This window comes from Rhagoletis zephyria, unplaced genomic scaffold (assembly GCF_001687245.7).
Source record: "Rhagoletis zephyria isolate East Lansing unplaced genomic scaffold, Rhagoletis_zephyria_1.1 Rzeph_scaffold_00567, whole genome shotgun sequence".
Lineage (NCBI taxonomy): Eukaryota > Metazoa > Arthropoda > Insecta > Diptera > Tephritidae > Rhagoletis > Rhagoletis zephyria.
Genome location: NW_016157651.1, coordinates 103,404 through 128,061, shown reverse-complemented (window position 1 = coordinate 128,061; position 24,658 = coordinate 103,404). Strand labels below are relative to the sequence as shown.

General features: G+C 38.2%; 2 protein-coding genes across 3 annotated transcripts; one reads left to right on the top strand and one right to left on the bottom strand.

Annotated features, from left to right (window-relative positions):
- Positions 1–1,136: 1,136 nt before the first annotated feature.
- LOC108360420 (uncharacterized) lies at positions 1,137–5,531 on the top strand. The gene is made up of 7 exons (XM_017612692.1): positions 1,137–1,227; positions 1,306–1,409; positions 1,490–1,561; positions 3,426–4,062; positions 4,119–4,737; positions 4,885–5,086; positions 5,175–5,531. The coding sequence occupies exons 1-7, from the start codon at positions 1,137–1,139 to the stop codon at positions 5,529–5,531; spliced, it is 2,082 nt and encodes a 693-aa protein (XP_017468181.1).
- A 623-nt stretch (positions 5,532–6,154) lies between these two features.
- LOC108360419 (uncharacterized) lies at positions 6,155–23,701 on the bottom strand. 2 transcript variants are annotated; one of them, XM_017612690.1, is made up of 12 exons: positions 22,597–23,701; positions 10,227–16,627; positions 9,811–10,151; positions 9,147–9,222; positions 8,575–9,076; positions 8,448–8,505; positions 8,154–8,383; positions 7,547–8,085; positions 7,331–7,487; positions 7,068–7,271; positions 6,665–7,014; positions 6,155–6,588 (listed from the first exon to the last, which is right to left on the bottom strand). In XM_017612690.1, exons 1-12 carry the CDS (start codon positions 23,267–23,269, stop codon positions 6,400–6,402), a joined length of 9,720 nt encoding a protein of 3,239 aa, XP_017468179.1. In that variant the 5' UTR covers positions 23,270–23,701; the 3' UTR covers positions 6,155–6,399. The 2 variants fall into 2 exon arrangements, with proteins under 2 accessions (XP_017468179.1, XP_017468180.1); XM_017612691.1 differs by having other exon boundaries at positions 6,665–7,011; positions 22,597–23,700.
- Between the last annotated feature and the right edge of the window lie 957 nt (positions 23,702–24,658).

Sequence of the window (24,658 nt, the reverse complement as noted above, 5' to 3'; positions counted from 1 at the left end):
AGAACCCTGGCTAACCATGGGATGTCGATTTCAGCGCACTGGCAAGATAAATACTGAATTATTTTTCTAGTAGTTTATCAGGGAATTTAGGGATATAATCGTTAAGAGCTGTGGTGGAAAAAACAGTTAGTGGGGACGAGTTCACACTTTGTGCTAGACATTGCCACTTATTTACCCAATATGACCCGTAGCGAACAATTTCATCTGCCAGTATACATGGGAGCCTACTAGCTTTCAGGCTAAAACATCGGGCTATCACAACATCGGGCTACCACCGAGCCGATTATGAAATTACGAATACTGATTTCAATGCCAAAGAGCTCATCAGGGTTAGTCAATAATGTTTCCATCTTTTGCTTTACACTGTCAAGGAAAAAAAATTGCTAAAACTCAACGCAATTTTCACAACCGCAACGCAAATTGTACCACACAGAACTTTTTTTAGAGTCCGATCACTGCTTGCAACTTCATTCTCTACACAACTCTCAAAAATCGCTCTCATTTACTGGATTTTGGAGTACGTGATCATTTTTCCTGTAACATTCTGCAAATTCGTGTAAAATCCTGTAAGTTCATGAAGTACCGGATCAGAGCTAGTAATTTTGCTGTTTGACATTTTTACAGGATTTTACACGAAAAGTATTANATATTAGGCTTAAAATAAAACTTACTTTAAAGTTATTACAATTGTAGAAATTACTCATAAACGTGTGGACTGTAGTATGTAGAAATGTACATTCGATTTTACATATATGTATGTATGTATATTTGGCTAGCAACACAAATATTTAATCGATAATAGCTAAGAGGTAAGGAAAACCCGCAAAATAGACTTTTAATTTAGGTAGGAAGCCAGCCAGCGAAGAAAAATAGTCCAATAAACGTCAAAATCTATAAATGGCAGCTTAACTCAAAAAGAAAAAATCAAAATTAAAAAAAAGGAAATTAAAAACACCCCGGCCCCAATGTTAAATTCATACGTTTACGGTTGAAATTGCAAAATTCCTTTCGCAAATTTAAATTCCAACAATCAAAAAAAAACGCTTAGGATTCGCGACCAAAATAACTAAATTTGCAGTTGTAACAAAAAAAAATTGAAAAACTAAACGAAATCATTGGTATAATAGCAAAGCGAAATGGCAAAGAAAGGAGGTGTACAACAGCTGCAGGCCGACATACAAACCGATGAGGATTTCGAGAAATTCCTCGAGCGTCCCGGTTTATTGGGTATGAATTGATCGGCTGAAGGCTGAACATTTTTCAATCTTGTTGCTATATTCATTGTGATTGTGATTTTTCGTGTAGTGTTGGATATCTACTCGGAATGGTGTGGTCCCTGCCTCGGCATGGTAGGCAGTTTACGTAAAATAAAATTGGAAATCGGTGGCGATAATTTGCAGCTTGCTATTGTAAGTGTTGAGTAGAAAAAATTTATTGCATACAAAATTATGATAATAATTCAAATATTTATAAAAAATTTTCATAAAAGTGTAAATCGGATACGATCTCTTACCTGAAACGTTTCTGCAAGAAAAGTGAGCCCACATGGATGTTTGTTACTGTAAGTTTAAATAAAAAGCGTAATGCTGAGTTTCCACCAGCTTTTGGAATGATAATAACCAAAAAAATGTGTACCAATTAAAAAACTCCATTAGGAAATAGGCTATTAGAGTCCATTCAACGTAATGACGCAGGTATTATACATATCGACCCCCAAGCGCCTAAAAAACATAAGCATTTTGCGATAAAAGCATCTACACCTTCTCCAAGAGTACTTCAGAAAGCGTCAAATGTATTTCAGAAACTGTAAAATGTACTTCAGAATAGTCAATTGTACTTCAGGAAACGTAAAATGTACTTCAGAATGGTCAATTGTACTTCAGAAACCGTAAAATGTATTTCAGAACAGTCCACTGTACTTCAGAATAGTCAATTGTGCTTCAGAAACCGTAAAATGTTCTTCAGAATAGTCAATTGTACTTAGGAAACCGTAAAATGTACTTCAGAATAGTAAATTGTACTTCAGAAAACGTAAAATGTACTTCAGGATAGTCAATTGTACTTCAGAAACCGTAAATTGTACTTCAGAAATCGTAAAATGTACTTCAGAAGACGAAAATTCGTACACATTGTAATTATTTAAATAGTATATATATTATAGTGATTTTAAATATATTTACTTTTTAATATATTTTTCAAATTACAAGTAAATTAGTTTGTTCGCAATGTCTATACATTTAAGAATGAAACAATTAATTTATTAATGCAGTTTTAAATTATGTACCAGCTGGCATATCGAATAAAGATAGTGCATCTGGGTGAAAAGTGGTAGAATGTTGAATGGCTCTGCCACAATCTCCACCAACAACTGTCGCTTTTGCCTCGTCAATAAGTTGCTCCAAGTACGAGAGCCTTTGCTCGACAACGCCCGGACCAAATGTAGCTGGAATGCCAATATTTGTCTTAACATACGTTTTAATTTTAGACCAAATATTCTCAACTGGATTCAACATTTTCGAATATGGTCCAAGACGTAGGAGCGTTGCTTTGTCTGTCGCGTTAAAGTTGTTGATTGCACTTTCTAAGTGGGAGTGGCACGGAGCGTTATCGCATACAACAACCAGATCCCCGAGGTTGTTACCCAAGTCAACCCACTTCTGTAGCACTGTATGGATCCACTGACAAAAAAAATTAACATATTTAAATATACTATTTTATATACCATTTAAATAATTACAATACGTATGTAGTAACTTTCGTCTTCTGAAGTAAACTTTACGGTTTCTGAAGTACAATTTACGGTTTCTGAAGTACAATTGACTATTCTGAAGTACATTTTACGGTTTCTGAAGTACAATTGACTATTCTGAAATACTTTTTACAGTTTCTGAAGTACAATTGACTATTCTGAAGAAAACTTTACAGTTTCTGAAATACTTTTTACGGTTTCTGAAGTATAATTGACTATCCTGAAGTACATTTTACTGTTTCTGAAGTACATCTGTCTATTCTGAAGTACATTTGATGCTTTCTGAAGTACTCTTGGAAAAGGTGTAGATCAGAGGTGGGCAGCTTCGGCATAGCATTTTTGTAGTGTGCGTGCAATTGATGACACTGTGTTCGTGCGAACAAGTCGTGCAGTTGAATGAAGCGTGCATTTCTACATCAAAACTAAAATTTGGAGGAAAAAAATCACGTTTTCTTGGCGGTTAGGGGTCGAATAACTTCCTTCTTCAGCAAATCACTTGATTTAAGTCGAATCAAAAATCTTGAAAATTGGGTCATCCTCCTCTAAAACCGGGAATGACCTCAGTTAGAAATTTGAGCTTGGAACTTCCTACTAAAATTTGTATTATTGCCACTAAAAGAATTATTAGCATTCGAAAAAATTTAAAGAAACTTCCTATCCTCATCACATCGTACAGAAAGGCAAATCTACAAATCTACTATTCGGATCCAACACGCCGAAACTTATGAAACTTATCGCCCAAGAGCTGGAAATGCTCAACAAACCACAACGCACCTTCTACGAGATCACCGAGCTCCAGCCAGAGGAAGTAATACGTCGCAAAATCAAACAGGATGCCGAAATGGAGGCGATTAGCAAAGAGAAGGCAGCGAAAAAGAAAAAGCGTCACGACTATTTGAACTCCATGACAGATACCATAATCGAAAATATGCCCGATATGGGTGTGACCATCTTCGGACCACATATTAATCGCGATATGTACAAGAAGGTACTCGAACCGGCGGACAATATGAAGTTGCAGTGCAAAGATCGACGCGTCATTAGTGTTACTCGCGCCGACTTTGATGTGGTGAACTATGCATGCCCGAATCCCTTGCCCGATGATGTACTCGACCAATTAGATCAAAAGGATTTGATGATGTGCTTTTGGAAAATGCCAGAAGATGATCGTCGTCCCATACCTGAAGTTTTGAATACGTACGCGCACATGCTGACGAAGGAGCGACATGAAGTGGACATGCTGACCGAGGAGGAGATAGTGCATCCACCTGTTCTATTGCCTATGGATCTGACAATCGAAATCGAGTTAGAGGGTAAGTTTTCGGCTCTAGGATAACACAAAAAGTAGAACTCTCGGTTTTTTTTGCAGAGGGTGAAGAATGGGAAGAGGAACCAGAACCAGAACCGGAACCTGTGCCAAAAAAGTTGCATATAAAGAACGAGGAATCCGCAGCCCAAGCAGCTACTGCCGAGACGGCCGAGGGCGAGGATAACGAAGGCGAAGAAGGCAGTGAGAACGCCGATGAAGTTGGTGAAGTCGGAGAAGCGGACGAGGGACCAGAAATACCAGATTTACCTGACTTACCAATGAATGCGTTAGATCTAGATTTTGATTTAGACGATGATAAAGAGCGCGAGGAAGAGCAGAAAGCAGAGCAAGTAGTTGAAGTTGTCGTCCAGAAACGCTACCGTAAGAAAGTCATACGGATACCTCCCATCTGGGTGGCGGGCAATGCGCGCACTCATGCCGCGCTCATTTATGTATTTTTCCGCCAACAAACAACAGGTTTCCTTCCACCTGATCCGATACCAGAGCCGCCACATATTATAATGGCATTTGACGCTTATAAGAAACGTGATTTGTTGAGCGTAGCGGAGCGCTTGAAAGACGATGTGCCGCGTTATGGCTTCTTCAGCAATGACGAAGCGGGCGAAGCGAAATTGATTGCGAACTCGGCGGCGAAATATGCAACGATGCCACAGAATCCGTAAGTAGATTTTGTGGGTAGAGGGAAGAGTGTGTTACAATTAAGAGGTTAAGAAAAGAAAGAATGTTTTTCATGACACTTAACAGTGAAAAGCTGTTACAACTAGTACAAAGCTGGATGATAACATCTATTTTTCCCCCCACCTAGCACGGACAAAATTGTGTTCAAAGTTAACAAGCAAACCTCACACACAATGCTCTCGTTGGCAACCTACGGTCCAAGCTATGTCAGTGCGGATGCGGTTATTGGGTACGAAGAGGCGCTTAAATTCTTCCCAGAATCCTACAAGACCGCTGAGCAAGAGGCACTTGAACAAGCAGAAAAAGAAGCAAAACCGAAAAAGAAGAAGGTAAGTTGGCCAAGCGGCGCTTGCCTTCGCTTAGATTCGCATAAGCCAAATTCTAAATGTTAAAATATAAACTTTTTCATCATTGCAGTCTCGTACGAAGGGCGAAGCAGCAGAACCGGTCACTACTACAAGCGGTGAGGATAGTGGCGAAAGTCGCCCCCCAACTGCGCGAGAAGAGAGTGCAGAAGATGAGTCGGCATTGGAAGGTGGCGCAGCTGAAGCGAGCGAGCAACCGACAGTCGTGGAAGGTGGTGGAACAACTGCTGCCGAAGCGCCAACTGAAGGTGCGCCAGCAAACGAGGCTGCTGTACCACCCGGAGCAGAAACAAGTGGTAGCGGTGAAGCAGTTGGCTCTGATCAAGTATCAACAGAAGCAACACCGCCCCTAAGTGCAGAAGAAAAAACTCCCCAAGTGGCGCCGACTGAAGCTTCTACTGCTGAGTAATGAGAAGCATTATTAGGGAAATGAAATTAAGCTGTTTCGTATTCTTTATTTTTCATTTTCAAAATTGTGTATGTATTTACATATTTCAATTTTTTAATTATTTTGTATTTAGTATGTATTTATAAAACATTAATATTTTCGTTATCAAACATTAGCAAAGCAAAGGTAAATAGAAAAACTAAATTTTACAATGTATTAAGTATTCAGGATATAAATTACTAATTTTATGTACAAAGAAAATCTTGATTTCAACAATATAAATCAAATAGCATATTAGTACTATGTATATATTTCATATGCATACATGTTCGTATTTTTATGGGTTATGTATTTTTATATATACAGATATACATATGTGTGTACGTATGAATATGATACTATACTAGTAATGTCAATTAGGGGATTCACAAGACGTGTTAACCGTCGTAAAATCTTAAGGTTAACATCTTTTTTAATTAAAATGGTTTTAGGGGATTTCTAACTAAACCGAAATTCTTTTAAACTGATAAAGAATATATAATTAGCCAACCCCCCAACCATTTTAACCGCTATTTTACATAAACAAGTGTTAAGCTTAAGATTTTACGACGGTTAACACGTCTTGTGAATCCCCTAATTATCTCTGCCCAAAAATCTTCACGTTCCTACATTATCTGTAAGAATTACTTTTCAGCTGTAAGTTACTAAAAATAGCTTAAAATTATGTAAAAATTTATATATATTATCTTTATATGTACATGCATGAAACCTATTTACCACTACAACTTTATTAATTTCATTGCTGCATTTTGTTTATCTCCAATATCCGTTTCATATTTTACTCTCTACTGCCACCTTCAACGTCCTTGGTACCAAAACCTAAACGATTTTAATCGAAAACAGATTTTCGATCGATGTTGAGTATGCGCAGCAAACCATTCTCATAGCCAAGCGCAATCAATTTCTTCCCTCCTACATTTAAGTTGCAACGCATGCTATTTATGCGCGTGCAACGTATCAAATTCACCGGTGGTCGACGTTTCGCGCTCACATATTGCGGTTTGTGTTTTCTATCAATCTGTTTTTGGAAACAAAGAAAAATTATTATTCAGTAAAGCATTTTCACCATTCAAAATATTTTCTCTGCAACAAACCTTCGTCATCGGCCCAAACACAAGCCCATATTTCTCTACACATCCCTCTTCGAAAAATTTCCAATCTGCCGACACTGATTTCGGATCAAACTTAGGTATATCCTCCCCATTCAAGCATTTCATATCCATTATAGCTGCAGCTCTCGTATTTTGTAGTGAATCTCGCAAAATCTCTTTAAAATGCATTTCGCGTATATTCAGCAGCGCTAGATCGCCATTATCGGTAGCATAGGCGTATATATGCTGCCAGGGATTGTAATGAATCTGTGTAACTGCACCACACGCTCTATCAATTGTTTCATTTTTAAAATTCATATTCGTAGGACTAACAGCGTACGTGCACTGACCTACTGAGTAAAAGACTTAATTATAAGTATTATGTAGTAGTTTCTCGGCTACCCACTTGTGCCCAAGGAATCAGAAACGGCAACAGCCAAAGATTGCCAAAGTGGGGACCACGCCAAGTCCATCACCTCGTTTCTTGCTACTTCTTCTTTCATCAGAATTGGGCGAGTAAACTGGTGCAAGTCATAGATAGACAAAATACGCCTACCAACAGTGAGCGCAAGCAGACGCACGCCTGAGGTGTCATAATGTAACGCCATTGCTGTAACAAGAATACATTTTTATACGAACACTTCCACATTGGAGTTGAAAACGCAATACCATGCACATTCTTCTCGCGCGCATAGAAGAAATTCATTGGCAAGTAATTTGTCAGACCATTGATAATAAGGAGATTCAAATTGTCATCCGTACTGATATCCCAATAGCCAGCACAACCATTTGCGAAGCCTGCAAAAATGTGTTTATGCCCGGAAAACTGGTAACAAAAAAAATTAATTGACAGATTTTTTTTTTTTTTATTGCATATGCGCTCACCTCCGACCAACATAGCGCCGTACATTGCGTATTCACAAGCCGATGTGCCCTCATTTCGGGTTCTTCAGATACGTCTAATATCAACTGCAAAACTGGCTGTAATTGCACTATTATTAAATCGGGAAGTAAATGCTCAGCTTGTCCCGTAAGGGATGGCACATCGATCTCCATTGGTTTTTCCACACTCGCATCCAAAGGCAATGCATAAACTTTAATTGTACATGAGGCTGCCGTGCCAACAGCCACCAATCCTAGTCGATTTGCGCTCGCATCATAGCCGCCGCTGGGTAAAAATGCCGTGCAATGTACGGGTCCATCAGGTATATTAATAGCGTAGTGAAGCTGCATACGCAGTGGCTCTAGACCATTAGCGGGTGTGATTTTGTACAACCAAAGTAATGTATTACCGATTTTTGGATTCTTGTAGCGAGTATATTCACGGCGTGAGCTAATAAGTAGGTATTGTTCGTGTATGTCCGCAGGCAGCGGCACCCAGCTGACAATTTTGATAGCTTCGCCAATGAAAATGAAGTGCTCATCTAAGAAGAGGTAGGGATATAAGTAAGTTGATTGATATACATACATACTACAATATGAGATAACGTACCATTGGCCGAGCTCATCTCGAAACGTTGTAGTTGTGACCAATTCACGTTCTCGGCTTTGCCAAATTGCGTTTCAGCATCGATTTTGGTGAGCTCAAATTTTGAATTCAGACTAAATTTCATAGAACATTCTGTACGCGGAAAATATTGTTCGTAATCTGCGCGTGCGCAAATGCTATAGTTGACTTTGAAGTCGTTATACAGTGGTTGTGTGCTATAATGTTCCGTTGTGCTAAGTAAAATTTAAAACAAATGAATGTAACAACCAACAGAATGCAATTATTATTTTCACTTACAATTCATTCCATAATTTTACTGCGGTGTTACTATAATCAAGATCACGTGGGGTAATTTCTAAATAAAAATAAAGTTATTGACTTACTTTTACAATTATTTATATTTTGAAATTCCGCTATTACTCACGTCTATCGATCGTATTTGTCGTATTTGCTGATTTCTTCTTTCGCGATCTCCTCCTCCGCGCATTTTTTCGTGCTTTTTGATCTTCAATAAAACTTATATTACTAGTACCGCTCCCACTTTCTTCATTCGAGTCGACACCCGACGATATGTCATCATCAGCACCGCTCGATTCGTCATCCGTTTTAATGCCACAATCCGAAACGTCTCCCTCGAAATCTGGCGCATCTTCTGCATTTCTATGTTCTTGCAAAACATGCTTAATGGCGTCCTTAGCGCTGTTGTATGTTTTGGCGAAACTCGCACAAAGTCGACAAATATAAAATCCCTGCACATTGGATACTTCCTTGAGTTCACAGCACTTGTAGTGCGTTTGAAGTGCGGTTAGTTCTTGTGTCTCGAAAGTGCAATCCGGTGTGGGGCAATGGGCTTTGCCTGTCGACTCTAAGTCACCTGACCATTTTCTTTCAATCTGATCAGGCTGCGCAGGAACAAGCTGAATATACTGTGAGTAGTTGAGATATGGATGTTAGAAGATAATACATTCCATATTTAGAACAAAAGTGGCTACTAACGTTTTTAGCATCTTTCACGGTGGATATCCCAGCGCCGCGAGCATCAATGCCTATGGCTTTCAAGATTTTTTCTGCTCTTTTTTTCAAGTGCAAGGAACATAAGGTTTTCGTTTATTAGTTAGTTATTTTGTTTAATCAGAGGGAACTTACATTTAAAAAGTGTGTGTGTGTGTTTCTTTTTATATATTTTTTTTTATATTAAACAAGCAGTGCTGTCTTCGGCTATGCCGAAGCCTTAATACCTTTCATGAATATTCACAGCATACATAGACAGAATTACATATATAAAAGAATCATATCTTAACAATCAGACGTATGGAAGATATACCTTATGAAGAACCAATCTAAGTGATTTTCCTAGCTGCATAAATCTCACATCTGAACAATCAGTTGCACGGGCGCTATATGTTTGTCATTTTCACTTGCAAAATTTCAGTCCGATATCTCGAAAACTGAGGGACCAGATCGCATACAAACAGACGGACAGACGGGCATTTTTAAATCGGCTCAGCTCAACTTTCTGATTATATATATAAGTATACATTTTCGTGGGTTTATCTCTTCTTATTCTGGTCCTTACAAACCAGATTTATAATACCATTTTACGCTCATGAAAGGTATATAAAGACATGTATCTAATGTCGAAATTAAATGTCATTCTTACTTTTGCACCGATGCGCGTTTCTTCCGGCCAACATTATTGAAAACTGCTTCCTTTACATCCGTCGCATCTGCTCCACCTGTACCCCCTTCTTCAGTTGTATTCATAAAACGTACTCTGCATTCCCGCATATGAACCAGTAGGCTTAGTTTCGAGTACTGCCGCTTACAGTAATCGCATGGTACACGCGAATCCGTTGCGCCACAAAGTTCGATGTGCAGCAAGGCACCCAAAGCCGAACGAAAAGTGCGGTGGCACATACGACAAGTCAGTGTGTATTTACCGCCGTTGGTTTTCAGGAACGCTGTCATAGCCTTTAGCACTTCATTACGTATAGTCACATTCTGAAAACACACAAAAGAATTTAGAAAACATTTTCGAAACTTATCGGTGAGATATTCTCCCCCTTCTGCACTCACAGTTGGTGTCGTTTCGCCCACTATCCAACCGACACCATAATGTGTCGCCAAATGATCCAACCAAGCGTCACGATCCATTTGCTGCAAACAGAGTCCACAAGCTATGTTCGTTGTTTTTGATGTACTCGCCACCGGCTCGGCAGTGAGCACTTCGTCTGACTCGAGTTGTTCACGTTTTGTAATTAACAATAGACGCTCATTGAAGGTGCCGCGCGTCTCAAGATCTACTACTCCCCTTGCTTTTCTAGGCACGGGCTTTGCAGCCTCTTCGCCGGTTAACGCCTCAGCTGTGGCCGTAATGACTTTTGGTTTGCGTCCCCGTTTTTTCGGAACTTTTATAGGCGTTTCGAAGTCGGCAGCCGATTGGCTCAAATTTGCCGACGAATCAACAGCTGCAGTTGAATTTATGCTCAACTCTGACTGCGTGTCATTCAACACGCTTGTATTCTTCAACTCCGCAATACTATTACACGCCGTGGACTCAGTCGTACTGGGCAGAGTGGCATTAAGTGACTTTGGTTTGCGTCCGCGCTTCTTACGCACTATTGGCGTACTCTCATCCCTTTTTGTGTCCTCATTCTCCGCTTGATTTTTGGCTAAACTCACAACTATTTCTCCTAGAGACTTGCTCTTTTTCCCCGCTTGCTTAATGTTATCTGCTGCCGACTCTGCGACCGCCGTAGCCGTTGAGGTTGCGAACTCAGACGCGATTTTTACGCTTTCTCTGAGCGTGGAGTCTTCGCTGTTCTTCAGCCCTTCTTGAAAAGCTTCCAATTCGGTTAACGATGGCACAACAAGCTCAGCGTCAGCACTGACGAATTCCTCCTTGACTGTAACTGCCACAATGGATGTACTCAATTCATATCCTTTTGAATGACGCCCAGTAGCCTTTTTCATTTCATTTGATTTAATTTCCGTACTCGGACTGGTAGTGCCCGATTGTGGGGCATCGATGATGACTACTTTTGGCTTTCTCCCACGTTTTTTCACAGCTTTAGGCTGATCAGTATCGATTTTAGTTTCCTTTGCTTCGATCTTCTTTGTACGATTTTCTCGCGCTTTCGAATTGTCGTTGCCTATTTCCTTCGCACTTACTGTTTGATGACTGTCATTTTCTGTTTCATTTATGGTCGAGATGTTCCCACCTTCGTTTTCATTCTGATCAACATGAGCATCTGGTGTTTTCAATTGTATTTCAGCTGAATCATTCAACTCGATTGTAACTTTGGGTTTGCGTACTCGCTTAGCTTTGGGCTTTTTAGTCGAGTCTTGTGTATTTTCTGCGTCATCTACCGAGGTACGACTACCCGGCCTGCAAGTTTTAACAGTTGGTGGGACTTCGAGCTCCAATGAATGCGATCTGGTATTCATCTCAGAAGATGTATTCGTTGGTTCAGCGGCATCGCTTTTTTCTAAAATGATTGCATCTGGTTTCTTAGGCGAATCTGCCAGCTTTGCATCTTTTGTAGGGGTTGAACATTTGTTATCTTTTTTATCAGATTCCGCAGCTCTCGAAGTAACGGAAGTATTTGACTCTGCATCTATTCGTATCCTTTTGTGTGGTGTTTCTAAATCGCTTGAGCTAGTACTTTCGGAAATCGTTACGACTCTGGTTCGCTTTTTATTCGTGGTTAATCCTGCTGCTTGCTCAATGGTGTTTTCACTTTCAGCGATTTTCACAATTTTCCCTCCACTGTTTTCCTCTTTTAATTCATTTACGACGACTTGTTTTCCCTTGGGTTTCAAAAACGTAAATACGTCTATTTCACATTCATCTGTATCACTTTGCAACCCATTTCCACTTTGAGAGCTTTTCGGTCCTTTAGATTTGATTTGGCTTCGAAAACCTGCCGGGGTCGTCGTCTCGTCAGTATCCTCCTCATCGTCAGCCGGCGTTGTATCATCGGTAATATCAATATCATCGTCGGATTCGCTCATAACTCCCCAACGTTTCTTTAGCGGTACGCTGCGTCGATTTGTTGATTTTCGGGCCTGCCTAAACTTGGTTCCGCTTTTTATAGCGTGTGGACTCTCGCGCTCTGCAGTGCTGAAATTTTCATCGCGAGTTTTCGTTTGCTCAGCACTATTGGTAATCGTGAGAATATGTTGCAGATTGCTTTCAATGTTATGCGTACTTGGTGAGGTATGGTCAAATCCGAGGAAACCAGATTTTGGTTGCTCAGCTCCGTCCTCATTATCTTCAGAAATTTTTACCTCTAACTGCTCATTTGCTATCACATTCGTACTATCACAGTCGTTAGATGCTACACTAACTTTGATTGTCTCGTTTTTTTCGCTGTCGAACGAGACATTTAGATTTGTTGTTTCACGTTTCTGCTTGGAATCTGCCACAGGTTTTGAGTCCGATTGTGTCTCCTGTTTCAGTGAACAGCTTAAATTATCAGTCTTGTTCTCAGCAATTTCCTCTGATTTTTGCACAACATCTTCTTGTAGTTCTTGTCCGGAATCTGGTTTTTCATTATGCTTTAACTCTTCCTTATTTTTCACCAACGGCTTCAATTGATTTTTGGCCGCAGACATTACGTCTGACTGTTTTTGAGGTGATTTGCCAGCATCCGCAGCCTTCACTGAAACGTTTGCTTCCCTTATCTTCGATTTGCTTTCACTAATAATCTGATCTGTGCCTTCTCTCTGCTCGACCACATTCTTATCTTTACTGAATTTCGTCAAAAGATTCTGTATGCCCTTCATAGGTTTCTCGCTAATATCGACCTCTACTTTTGCCTTTTTAAAAGGGTTTTTGGCCGGTGTGAGCTCTGTGTCTTTGGTAGTTGCTTTAACTGCGGTCAGCAGTAGATTTTTCTTACCTGATGGAGTCGAAACAATAGACGAAGCTGCGGGTTTGTCATCTGCACCAGCAGATCTTCGTTTAGGCATTTTAGGCGGATTTAAAAGCTCGGATATATCTGCGGTTTTACGTTTCAAGTCGCTTGATTTTGGTAACCATTCATTCGAAGGGGGTGTTGGTGAGACACACTCGTTTAGTGGCGACGCTTCGCAGGTCCACTGCTCGTCTGCGTAATCAGATAAATTATTATCGTTATCTTCAATATCTCCCATTGGTTCTATGAGCACAGCAGAGTTTCCTTCTACTTTTGATGGCGACGACTCGGAGAACCATTTCTGTTTCACATCGTCAACTTTGAGCTTGACTTTGGTGGCCTTTAAATCGTTTTCCATTACCTTATCAATACCTTTATTACCTTCTTCTAGCACAGTTACTTGGCCGTCCTGGTTGTGTTCAACCTCCACTTGGTCCTCGGAATTCGCGACAATTTCGGATGCCTTTTTGGATACCGCTTTTGTTTCCTGTGATAATGCGGTTGTCTTCTTACGTTGAACTAAATTAATTTTGCCCTTCTTTAAGCGCGGTAAACGTTTTGGTGCTGCGCTAGAAATTTCTAACAAATTTTCGTTGGAATCCGTATTCTCGTCAGCGTTGAATGGGGCACTAGCTTTTAAATGATCCGCTTGATCCATTTTTGGTGCGGCATTTTCTGTGTTACTAATTTGCGTCGACTCTTGTTGATCAGTTGAGTTGCTTTTGTTTGCAATGATTATACTTTGAGCCGATGCTTCACTGACTACGGGCAAAACTTTGACTGTCTCCAAAGCAGTGCTCTCAACAACAATTCCTTCATTTGTACTCAGTTGGCCGAAACAGGATGATCGGTCTGTTTCGAAATTTTTCACAATCAATGGCCTCGTTTGCTGGTTTTCAAAGTTGTTTATGACGCCAACTTCTATATTTTTCACTAATATAGGTCCCACTTTCGATTCAGCCAAGTTGTCAGTGTCGACGACATCCAAGTTGTCTAAGTTTTCCGCTAAGTTCACTTCCTCTTTATTCGCGTCCAGGTATTCAGTGCTTTTGGTGAGTTTGAAGACCTCTTGCGTTTCGGCGTTGCCACTAGTTTGCGAAGCAGCTACTGCTTTAAGAATGTTTTCTTCACTGATCGTGATAATCTTGCCGATCTGAACGTCGTCAGGCATCGTTTCAGGGTCAAATGTCTCAGCTGAAACATCAGCATTTGGCTCGTTGAACTCATAAGCATCTTGCTCCATAATTTCGCTTTTTATGCTCACAGTTCTATCCCTGTTCGGTATACGCAAAGGTGAGAAATTCATTGCGAATGACGCATTCAAATTCAGCTCTTCCGGTGAGAGTTCCAATTGCGTATCTTCAGTAATGGGATGCTCAGCTGCCAGCGAAGCAATGAAATCCACGGCAGAAATGGACGCATCCGATTCGTCGCCACTGTCAATCACAGAGCCAGAGGATTTGATGCGTCCAAATTGATCCGTAGCGTAAGACTTATGCGAAACTAGAGGCAAAGGATTTTTGAATTGGGTTTCCGAGTCAGATTGCGATTCTGGGTCTGTCAATGGTTCAGATTTTAATACGGGTAATACTGAATCGGCTGTTGGTATTTTGTTTACGTAATTATTTTCGATTTGAGTTCGAGAAGTGTTGACCCCAGGCTTTTCAATCGGCAGAGGTACGGTGGTTGATTTCGCTACTGATGCATCTCGAATGTTTTGACTTTGAATAGAAGTGAGTCTATAAGGCAGGCTGAGTTTTTCATTCGGCATGGTTGTTACAGGTTGTGTTCGGTTTTCAGCCACTGAATTTGTTTGGAGTTTGATCACTGTTAAACCTTTAGATTTCATACTTGTCTCTGGCTTATTTTCGAGGTTACGTACAAGTAAAACATTTTTTGAATTTAGATTTTGCGCTTTTATGATTTTGACTAGCTCAGCTACCTTCTCCGCTGAAAATTGAAGTTTATCTATTGACAAAATTTTGCGATTATTAAGTTTTGCACCTTCCGCCAGCAGATTTTTCATAGATACCGCTGAGGTTGACGCAATTGGCGGCTGGCTAACTTTAATATTTTCTTGTACATTATGAGATGGCGCGGGTTTTTCTTGACTGTCTAGTGCATGCAAACCCGACGTTGGTTCCATTTTGGGCGTTTCCAATCCTAGTGCCGTCAAATCTATCTTTTCATCCGGCGCCAATACTTTATTCTCGAGCACAATCAAACTTTTTGCAGATTGAGAGGGTCGCGAATCTTCTTCGCCGGGTGTAGTGGCGTGTTGTGCCGTGAGTGACATAATGCCACCGCTCTGCGGCTGTCCCATTTTACCGACTTTGATCAAGGTTGTTGGGAAAGGAGTTCTGAATGTTGAGATCGTTGGCAATGGCAAATCTTGCGAGTGTGTAACAACTGGAAATGGTGTCTTTAGTGGAGAGTAAGCAGGAAAGTCCTTAAATTGTGAAGGTTCATTGTTTGGCTGAGTATTGGTCTCCACATTAGCAGTTTTATTGTTTTCTTTTGGCTCCGAGGAAAAACTTTTATTGAGTTCATCTGCAACCGGCTGTTTTTTGTAGATGAGTTTTATTTTAGTATTAGGTGGTAAAGACAAATCTTGCGGAAAAGGTTGCTTTAAATGAGCAAACCCCGTAAGATCCTTAAGTTGTACAAATGAGGTTTGTTTCTGAGCATTCGGATTCACGGTGGAGCAGGCATCGTTTGGATTATTAGTTTGCTGATTCCGCGGATTTGTATAGACAAATTTCACGAGCTTTCTTGGAACAGCATTTTTGGAAATAGAAGCTGGGCCTGTAGACAGCTTCGGCATTGCTTTTTGGAGCCTTTGCGTGTCTATCACATTCTTTTTAGAGCACTGAGCGCTACTTCCTTGTGTAGCTTTTGGTTCGATTAATAAATTTTTACATCTTATACTGGCTTTCGGTATATCAATAGGCTTCACAGTTTCATAAACTGGCTGTTCCAGGTCGTTTCGCATTGTTGCGGTACTGTTGCGAGCTACCAAACGCGCGATGTCAACAGCACGCCTACCCTCGGATTCCGCCGCCTTTATTGGTGATGCTTTGGGTACATAGACGCCATAGTTCTTTATATGTAATGGGCTTGTGGTCTCAGTTTTCTCGACTTTGTTTTCAATTGCAGCCGTCGCTGTGACAGATGCCGAGCTGACCGTAGTCGCCTCAGAACTAAAGTCAAGTACACGTGCAATGTCCTGTGGAGTTTTGGCGGGAGAAGGTTTTTTAAGTAGGACTGCTGTGGAAGTGCTTGGAAATTCATCGATTTCGACTTTTGGTTCCAACAGCGGCAATTTATTGTTTGACAAGCAAGCCGTTGAGGGTGTCGTTGCGATTGTTTGTTGAACAGCTTTGGTCGCTTGAGCTGCCAACTGCTGTTTTTTCAAAATCCTACACTGCAATATATATTTCACATTCTCTAAACGATGTTCGGGAACTATCCGAAGTGGCGTTATTTCTTCGCCAGGGCGAGTTATAGTTATTTTTGGTGTAACAAAATCTTTTCTTTCGGCTGCAGGCGATTTGGTAACTGCAAAACGTAATTTTTTATTCAGGCAAAATGTTTAGGGAAAGGTTATTAAATTAATATATGTATTAAATTCAACAATATAGTCAAAACTTTTTTTTTTTTTTAGTTACTCCTTAACTTAGACAAGGTCGGAGAATTATTTTGGTGTAGTGGTAAGCAGTGCGCGCTTCCATTCCGCAGGGCCTGGGTTCAAGCCCTGGTCAATGCAACATCGCAAAAAAGTTTAGAAGCGCCAATCTATTATTATTATTATTATTAACAAGTAATAAAGCCATTACAAAAATAGATGAAAAATTAAAGATGAACACCAACTTTCTTTAAAAAGTTAATAAATAATTGCAATGATTCTTTGAGTCTTGTGGGTACTGTATAATTCTTCGATAGAAGTGTCAGATCTTAAGAGTGAATAATTATTACACAAACTGATGTATTTGGTACAATCGAAAATTATGTAATTATTACTTGCAACCGGCTGTTGCAAATTTCCCAACCAGCATTCATTAAAATATTCCAAAGATTCCTTGCAGAATGTGTGATTGGTAAACAAGCGATTGAATTGCTTAATTTGAACAGGACCAAAATTTGCAATTGGATATCTTTAGGAAATAAACGTACGTGTGTCAAGTTAGCACCACACTTTTCGAAATTGGAAAAGTTAACTACGGCATTAATTGTAGTGTTTTTATTGTAAATTCGTTGTGAAAAGAAAAAAATTGTAGCTCTCATTTTTTAAGGAAAAATGGTATGTAGTGCTAACTTGACACCATACACCTAGTCGATAGAAGTGAGATATCCAATATGTTACCATGCTATTAACTTTCCACAACAAATTTACAACAAAAACACTACAGTTAATAGGTGTGTACGCGTATTGAGAGGACAAAATTCTCCAGCAGCAAAAGTTCTGAGAATTTAGCAGCATTCGCTCTCAAAGAGACGAAATATCAACAGAAGTACGAGAACGCAAAATTTGCAAAAACTTGCAACCTTCGTAACAGCTGATCACTTGCACAGTTGCCACTGCTGATTAATTTGGCAATTTATTTTCTGTTTGGTACATTTTCCCCCGATTTGGCATTTTATACAATTGAATAATTTTCGATAAGAAAAAACTTTTTAAAATACAAATTAATTATATGAATAAGTTATTTTTTTCATAATTATTTGTGATATCACATGGTAACGCATTCAAAAACAAGAGTATCTCCTCTAAACACCCATCATTGATCCAAAAACAATGTAATAGATATAGCACAGATGTAGCTTTAAAATTATAAAATTTTCATTTCAACAATCAACCTACCAAAACCGAAAACTTCAGCAAAACAACATTTCAGCATGCTGCATTTGAATCAATTTTGGTATATTTAAAGGTAAATTATGGTGCAAACGAAAAATGTCATACGGCAACCATGGTCAGCACACACTAGTTGCGTTCGCGTAGCTGTTAATTGTTCATGTTTAACCAAAACTTACAAGTTTTTGCGTTCGCGTACGCAAAAAACTTGCAAAGCAGGGGAAATTGAGAGAGCAAAGTGACATTTCATTTTGAGGGGAAGCTGCTGGTTTCTGCTGGAAAAAATTTTGCCAACAGCAATTTGCCAACAGGAAAACAGCTGATCACAAACAGCTGGTTGGCATTTACGCAAATTACAAAATTGAATTTGATGGTTTGGAAGTTAAAAATTACAAAATGCGACTAATTAAACTTGTAAGAAATAAGTAGTTATTTGTTTAATCAATAAACTGTGCCAGTATAACACTTTGTGATGACTTTTCGTTCGTTTTAAATTTTACACTTTTGAATGTAAACAAAAATTATATCAGCTGTTCGTCTAACTTGCAAGTTTCTGCAAATTTTCTGTTCGCGTACTATTTGGGATATTTTTCTCTTGTGAGAGAACAGATGACATTTCGCCGAAATTTGGCAGTTGGTTGGTTTTTACTGGAGATTTTAAACGAACGCTCCTACTAAAGCAAACAAACTGGAGATTAATAGCAAATTAGGGAAAAATAAACACAACCAACGTTGTGCATATTAAATTTGCTCACTTTTTCGTTGTATACTAGCATTAATAATAAAATTTGCAATAAATAACTCAAAAAGGCCATACTTTCTTTTGTTTATTTACAAACATGTGTTTGTGATCAGCTGATTTTCTAACATTCAAGTTTTAGCTGGGAAAAATTTTTCCTGCAGAAATTTGCAGCTCTCTTTCACATTTCGCTCTCTCAATTCCCCCTACTTTGCAAGTTTTTTGGGTACGAGAACGTAAAACCAGTAAAAGTTTTCTAAAGCTTTATATAGTTGGGCGTACGAGTACACTCCTAATACCATAGTTGACTTTTCCAATTTCGAAAAGTGTAGTGCTAACTTGACACACGTTAGAATAGGAGCGTTCCTTAAATCCAGAAATACTGACTACTTCGGACTGATGAGAGTCACTCTCACTGGGTGTTGCTCTCTCATTTTAGCTGTCATTTCCGAGTTAAGGAACGATTTTTGGACTAAATCTGACTACTTCGGACTTTTTCTGACTATTTCTGGGAGATAAGGAACGCTCCTAGTCAGAAGAATTTTTTCTGGCAAAATCCTGAAACGTGTCAAACTCAACTGAATTTAAATTAACGGAAATTAAAGAATACGCAAAAAGTGAGAATAGTCTAAAAAGTAAAAAAAAGTGAATTGAAATTGGAAGGAGGCAAAAATAATTGATATATAGTCTGTTCCTTTGAACTTCGGACTAAAACCTGTGGAACTGTCAAACTACAATTTTACGCTCTCAAATGAGAGTAAAAGGAGAACAGATGCAGAAGTGCATAGGAACGCAAAAAGCACTATTTCCTGTAAAAACGTCAGACGGTTTGTTTACATGTCATTGGCACTACACTGATTTGGCTGAAATATCACTAAATAATTATTAAAATCTATACATATTCAAACATTTCAATGTTTCCTTCCATTTTTTTACAAATATAAGGTTCCTTGCTTTCACCGCTTTCTGTTTTTGTTTGCACATGCAAATCAGCTGATCGTTTGACACTTTTCATGAACTTACAGGAAAAAAAACTCCGGACTAAATCCTGTAACTTCTGACTAGGAACCGTTGCTCAGTTACTCTCTAAAAAGTGTTCCCACTTACAGGTTTTATGTCAATAGGAACGACTTCCTGTAAGTTCTGACTAAATCCTGTAAACCGGACTGCTATTGGAACAGACTAATAGTAAGTGTTTATTGTGCTTGTGCTTGTGTGAAGGTGTTTTGTACATACATTTACATTCTTATTTGACGTTAGGTTTGTTGTTGCCATTCTTTGGACTAAAAATTTGGTTTTTTTGTGTTCCTTTACTTTTCCTATTATTCTGTTAAAAATCCTGATGCGATAGAGTAATTATGTGGCCAGATTTGAATTCAGCGCACTAAAGTATAGTCTGGTTTCTGGGTAAGGAAATCGGTCTTATTTTGTCGGCCTGTGTAATTGTAGATTGCAAAAATACAACCCCCACTACCGAACAAGAGAAAAGTAATGAAATCGTACTTTTAAATTTTTTATGATTTAAAAATGTAAATGATTTCATAGTTACACAGTTCAGATATATTCATACATATGTATGTAGGGCCGTTCCATTGTGACTAGTGGGACATTTTACCCCAGAACGGGATCAATTGTGAATTTTAACTATGTCGTCGGAGCTTATACAAAAGCGAAAGCTAATTTTTAACATAGAATGATAACTAACGTATAAAACTGCTTTAACAACAAGTGATTTTTAGCAAAAAAAAACTGACTTCAACTCATATAAAAAATATATATATCTCATGATCCACTTATCGGATCTTAACCAGATTAATATGGGACCATCTCTGAGGTACACTACCTTTCCGATGCAAAAAGAATTATCGAAATCGGTTGACGTGGTCCAAAGTTATGCGATAACATACATAAAAAAAAATGTTCCTCCTTTTTTGGAAGCCGGTTAAAAATAACAAACAATTTCTTAGTTTTATGAAACTATCATTTGAATGAATGTGACTGGTGGGACACTGAAAATAACTCTATTTTACCCTTGTGCACTCAAAGATGCATTTTAGCCAAAAGACTTACTTTTCACGAACGAGGTATTTGTGCTATAAAACATGAATTAAATGCTTTCGTTTTCAATAAAAATGAGGTTTATATAATCTACATAGAAATATTAAAAAATATTTAAAATTGTGACTGGTGGGACATCTCCTGCGACTAGTGTAAAGCTATTATGCATGAGATAAAAATTTTCCATAGACAAAGATTAAAACTTCTTTTGATTTTTTTTAATATTTTCCCACAGGTTAATGAAATGTAGTCATTCAAAAAGAGGTAACTACTGATATAGAGATAATTGGTGCACATTTTAATTTATGTCGTTTTCCTCTTTTCAATGGAATGACCCTGTACATACATACATATGTATGTATGTTTGTACATACAAGCGTAAATTTTTTACATTCATTTCCCATTTCGTTATCAACTTTAACACAAAAAATTAAAATAAAATTAAGGTTACGTAATATATGTACATATAGTAAAATAATAAATAATAATAATCATTTTTTTTTTAAGTTCAACTACGTTCGCCAGGATTCGAACCCTGAACACTTTCCAACTATTTCATCCTTTATCTGCCGCACATCTCTGTCTTAAGCTATTGAACCGTGGCTCAATTCCGCGGCAAATGCCTCATATCAAGCAACGATTTTTAAAAGGGGTTTACAGTATAATGAGACAACCATGTAAAAGGCGCAAACTTGTAACTATGTAAAAAGCTATTTTCAGATTTTTAAATAATAAAACTAAATATATTGCCTTATTTTTTAAAACATTCCGTTAAAATCGTCTTCCATTGGAGCACAAGATTCCCTCAAGGTTTATAAGAAAAACTAATGTTTATTATTTTAAGCAATAAATGCCTATTTTACTTTTTTTATTTTTAGGTAATAACCCGTAAACACAGTTTTTTTTGACATTGATAATAAAATAAAATGTTTAGTGACTTTTCGAGACTTCAGAATTTGCTCGGGACCGCTCAAGATTTTGCCGGGTCTTTCGGGTTTGACTTTTACGGACTGTTTAGGATGTTATCATGATTTTTTTTTGTTTGGGCTTTGTCGGATTTTTCGTCTTTCATTTTTCCGATATTTTTCCATAAAATTTTGAGATTTTCCGTGTTTCTTATTTACGATCTTTTGGTTATAGATATAATTTTTTAAGAATTGTTCTAGTTTAGTTTTTCGGGAATTCCCCGGTTAATCGTGTTTTACTAATTGGAATTTTTAGGGCTTGAAAATAAGGTTTTTTAGCCTGAGATACTTATTAAAATAAATAAATACGTAATTCAGCATCTAAACGTTTCCTATGGATAAATTGTAAGAAAAAAGATTCGACGAGGAGATTTAAAAACAGTTTCAATTTAATAAAAGATAGCTTTCTAAGTGTTCAATATTTACAAAAGTCTGTAAAAGCATACATACCGAAAATGCATGTAAACAAATTCTATAAATAACGCAAGCGCTAAAAATAAGTAAATTTCATTCACATACACATACATACTTATGCACACATACACATGTTTTTCTATCCGCACCTGACCGCCGGAATTGCAATACACATAATGCATTTTTAATTTTTGTGAACGAAAAACCGGTAGCATAAAAAATATATATTAAAGAAGAAAATGTGAAATTATTGCGATAAAAACACGGAAAGCTTTTCACCAAGCCGACGACCACGGCTCGAACTCGCGACCGAAAACTTCCGAGTGTTAACACTAACACCTCAACCACGTACGCCTCGGGCACATCGTGAGCAAAATGTTCAATATATCAAATCTTTTAAGTAAAAATATTTATGACCCGACTACTCGACTCAACATGTTTTAAAATGTATATAGATATATATATATATATATTTTTAATTTTAGTAGCGACTTACCAACTTGATTTTGAGCGGTACCGCTAAAGGTTGCATTGGTCATTGTAGTTGTTATTTCAGTTGCAGGTGATTTTAGCGATTCATTTTTAACCGATTCTGATTTCTTGATTGTGGGAAGGGGTTCTATTGTGGCTGGTACTGTATGCGTTGCAGGCGTTGTTAAGAGCGTAGATTTAATTGATTTTGTATATGTTTTTACTGTTGCTGCTGCTGAAGGTCGCACAAGGAGTGATTTTGAATCTTTTTGAGGTTTATGTGTTAACAATTTTATTGGTTCAGCATTTTGTTCACTATTCTTCTTTTCCTGAGCCAACGCCTTAAGCTTTTGCCTACCGATAGCTTCTGCTAACTTTCGATCTAAACCAGCCTGCTGTAACTTTTTTGGATCAATTACCATAACTTTACGTATGACCCGTTTAGCACTGTTGGCATTTAGCCGTTCGTCAGTAACGACGGGATGGGCAGAGGGAGCCACGGCTGTGATTTGTGGTATATTAGGTAACTGAATGTGCTTGATACTACCAAAATCTTGATTGGAATGAATGGCATTACTAGCAGAAGCTGCAGTGCTCTTCTTAGAAGTGGTTGCTGGTTCGCTGTTCATCGTGAGCACATTTTTTTCTCCACTAAGCTTTGTTTTTGCACCTGCATCAGACGACTCATCAGCATTCATTTTATTTTTTTACAAAGCTTTTTGCACATTAATTTTTAACTTTTATTGCATTAACGCGTCAGCATACTTTGGACACGAGAATTTTTCGTATAGCACACGCATTAATTTATAAAACTGCACTTGCACAACTGATCACTATGCACTTTTCACAAATGATGAAATTATGGAACACGTAAACATACAAATGTAAGATACTAAATTAATTTTCTCAATTGCGTTTTAATGCATAATTGCACTAATATCCCAACTTTTAAAAGATTTCAAGGCGCACCTCGTTGTCCACTATCGTAGAAAAATCTCATATGCAAATGTCAACTTTTTATATGCGAATTTATGGGGAATGATAATTCGAACAGGGTGATATGACGGCAATAATTAAAATGGAGAGAATTAATGAGATAATGCGTTATACCGCACTAAATATATAATAAATTCTATGAAAAACAATAAAATATTATTAAAAAAACCATTAATATTGCTTTAACTTATTTTTTATACTTAAATCCGTAATTAAAGGGTCTATAAGTAGTGCAGTCGAATTCATCTGGCAAGGCTTGAAACAAAAAGGAAACAGAACAGATGAGATTTGACCAGTGTTGCCAGAACTTTTGGTGCAACCGGCTAGATTGAAAAAACGGCTAAAATGTTTCAATTAAGGCCGGTCCACATAGAACTTTCGTGTTGGCTTTGGCGTTGGCGTTGGTTTGACAGAACGCACGTTAAAAGTATGCTTGCTACAATGAGCGCTTGGCAGCGAATGCTTGGGCCACTACATTAACATACTAACGACAGATAAATTAATATTTCATATCAATAATTGCATTAAAAACGATATTTCTTGCCCGCACTTGATTAAAAAGGAAAATATTTCACATAATTTTATTTATTTGCAACAGCTGACGAGCGACGCACGCGAAAAGATGAGAGTTGGCCATCTTTTTGCTTTGTGTTGGCGTGAGCGTTGTCGAATTTTGGCTATGTGGACGGCTGCGTTTGAATTCATGTATTCATAGTCAGCTGTTGAAGCGACGCCAACGCCAACGCAACGCCAAAGTTCTATGTGGACGGGCCTTTAGAATTCACATGTTTTATATAAATACATGCGTCGTAACTGCCCGTCTCCACAGGATAAAGTTTATATCTTGATACATATGTTAGAATATAAATAGCCAATGGAGACCGCTCATTGCTCTTCAAGAGCAATATATATCAGAGCTTATATCTTGCCATCTATTGCCGGCAATTTGGTAGTTTGACAGCTACATTTTCATTTGCACGAAAACTTCGTGGCTGCAACATCATTATTATTTTATATAAAAGCAAAAATTGAGCTGTTTCCTGTTAAAATATTTGTAATTATGTACTTGAATGTGAAATAGCCTATTTTCT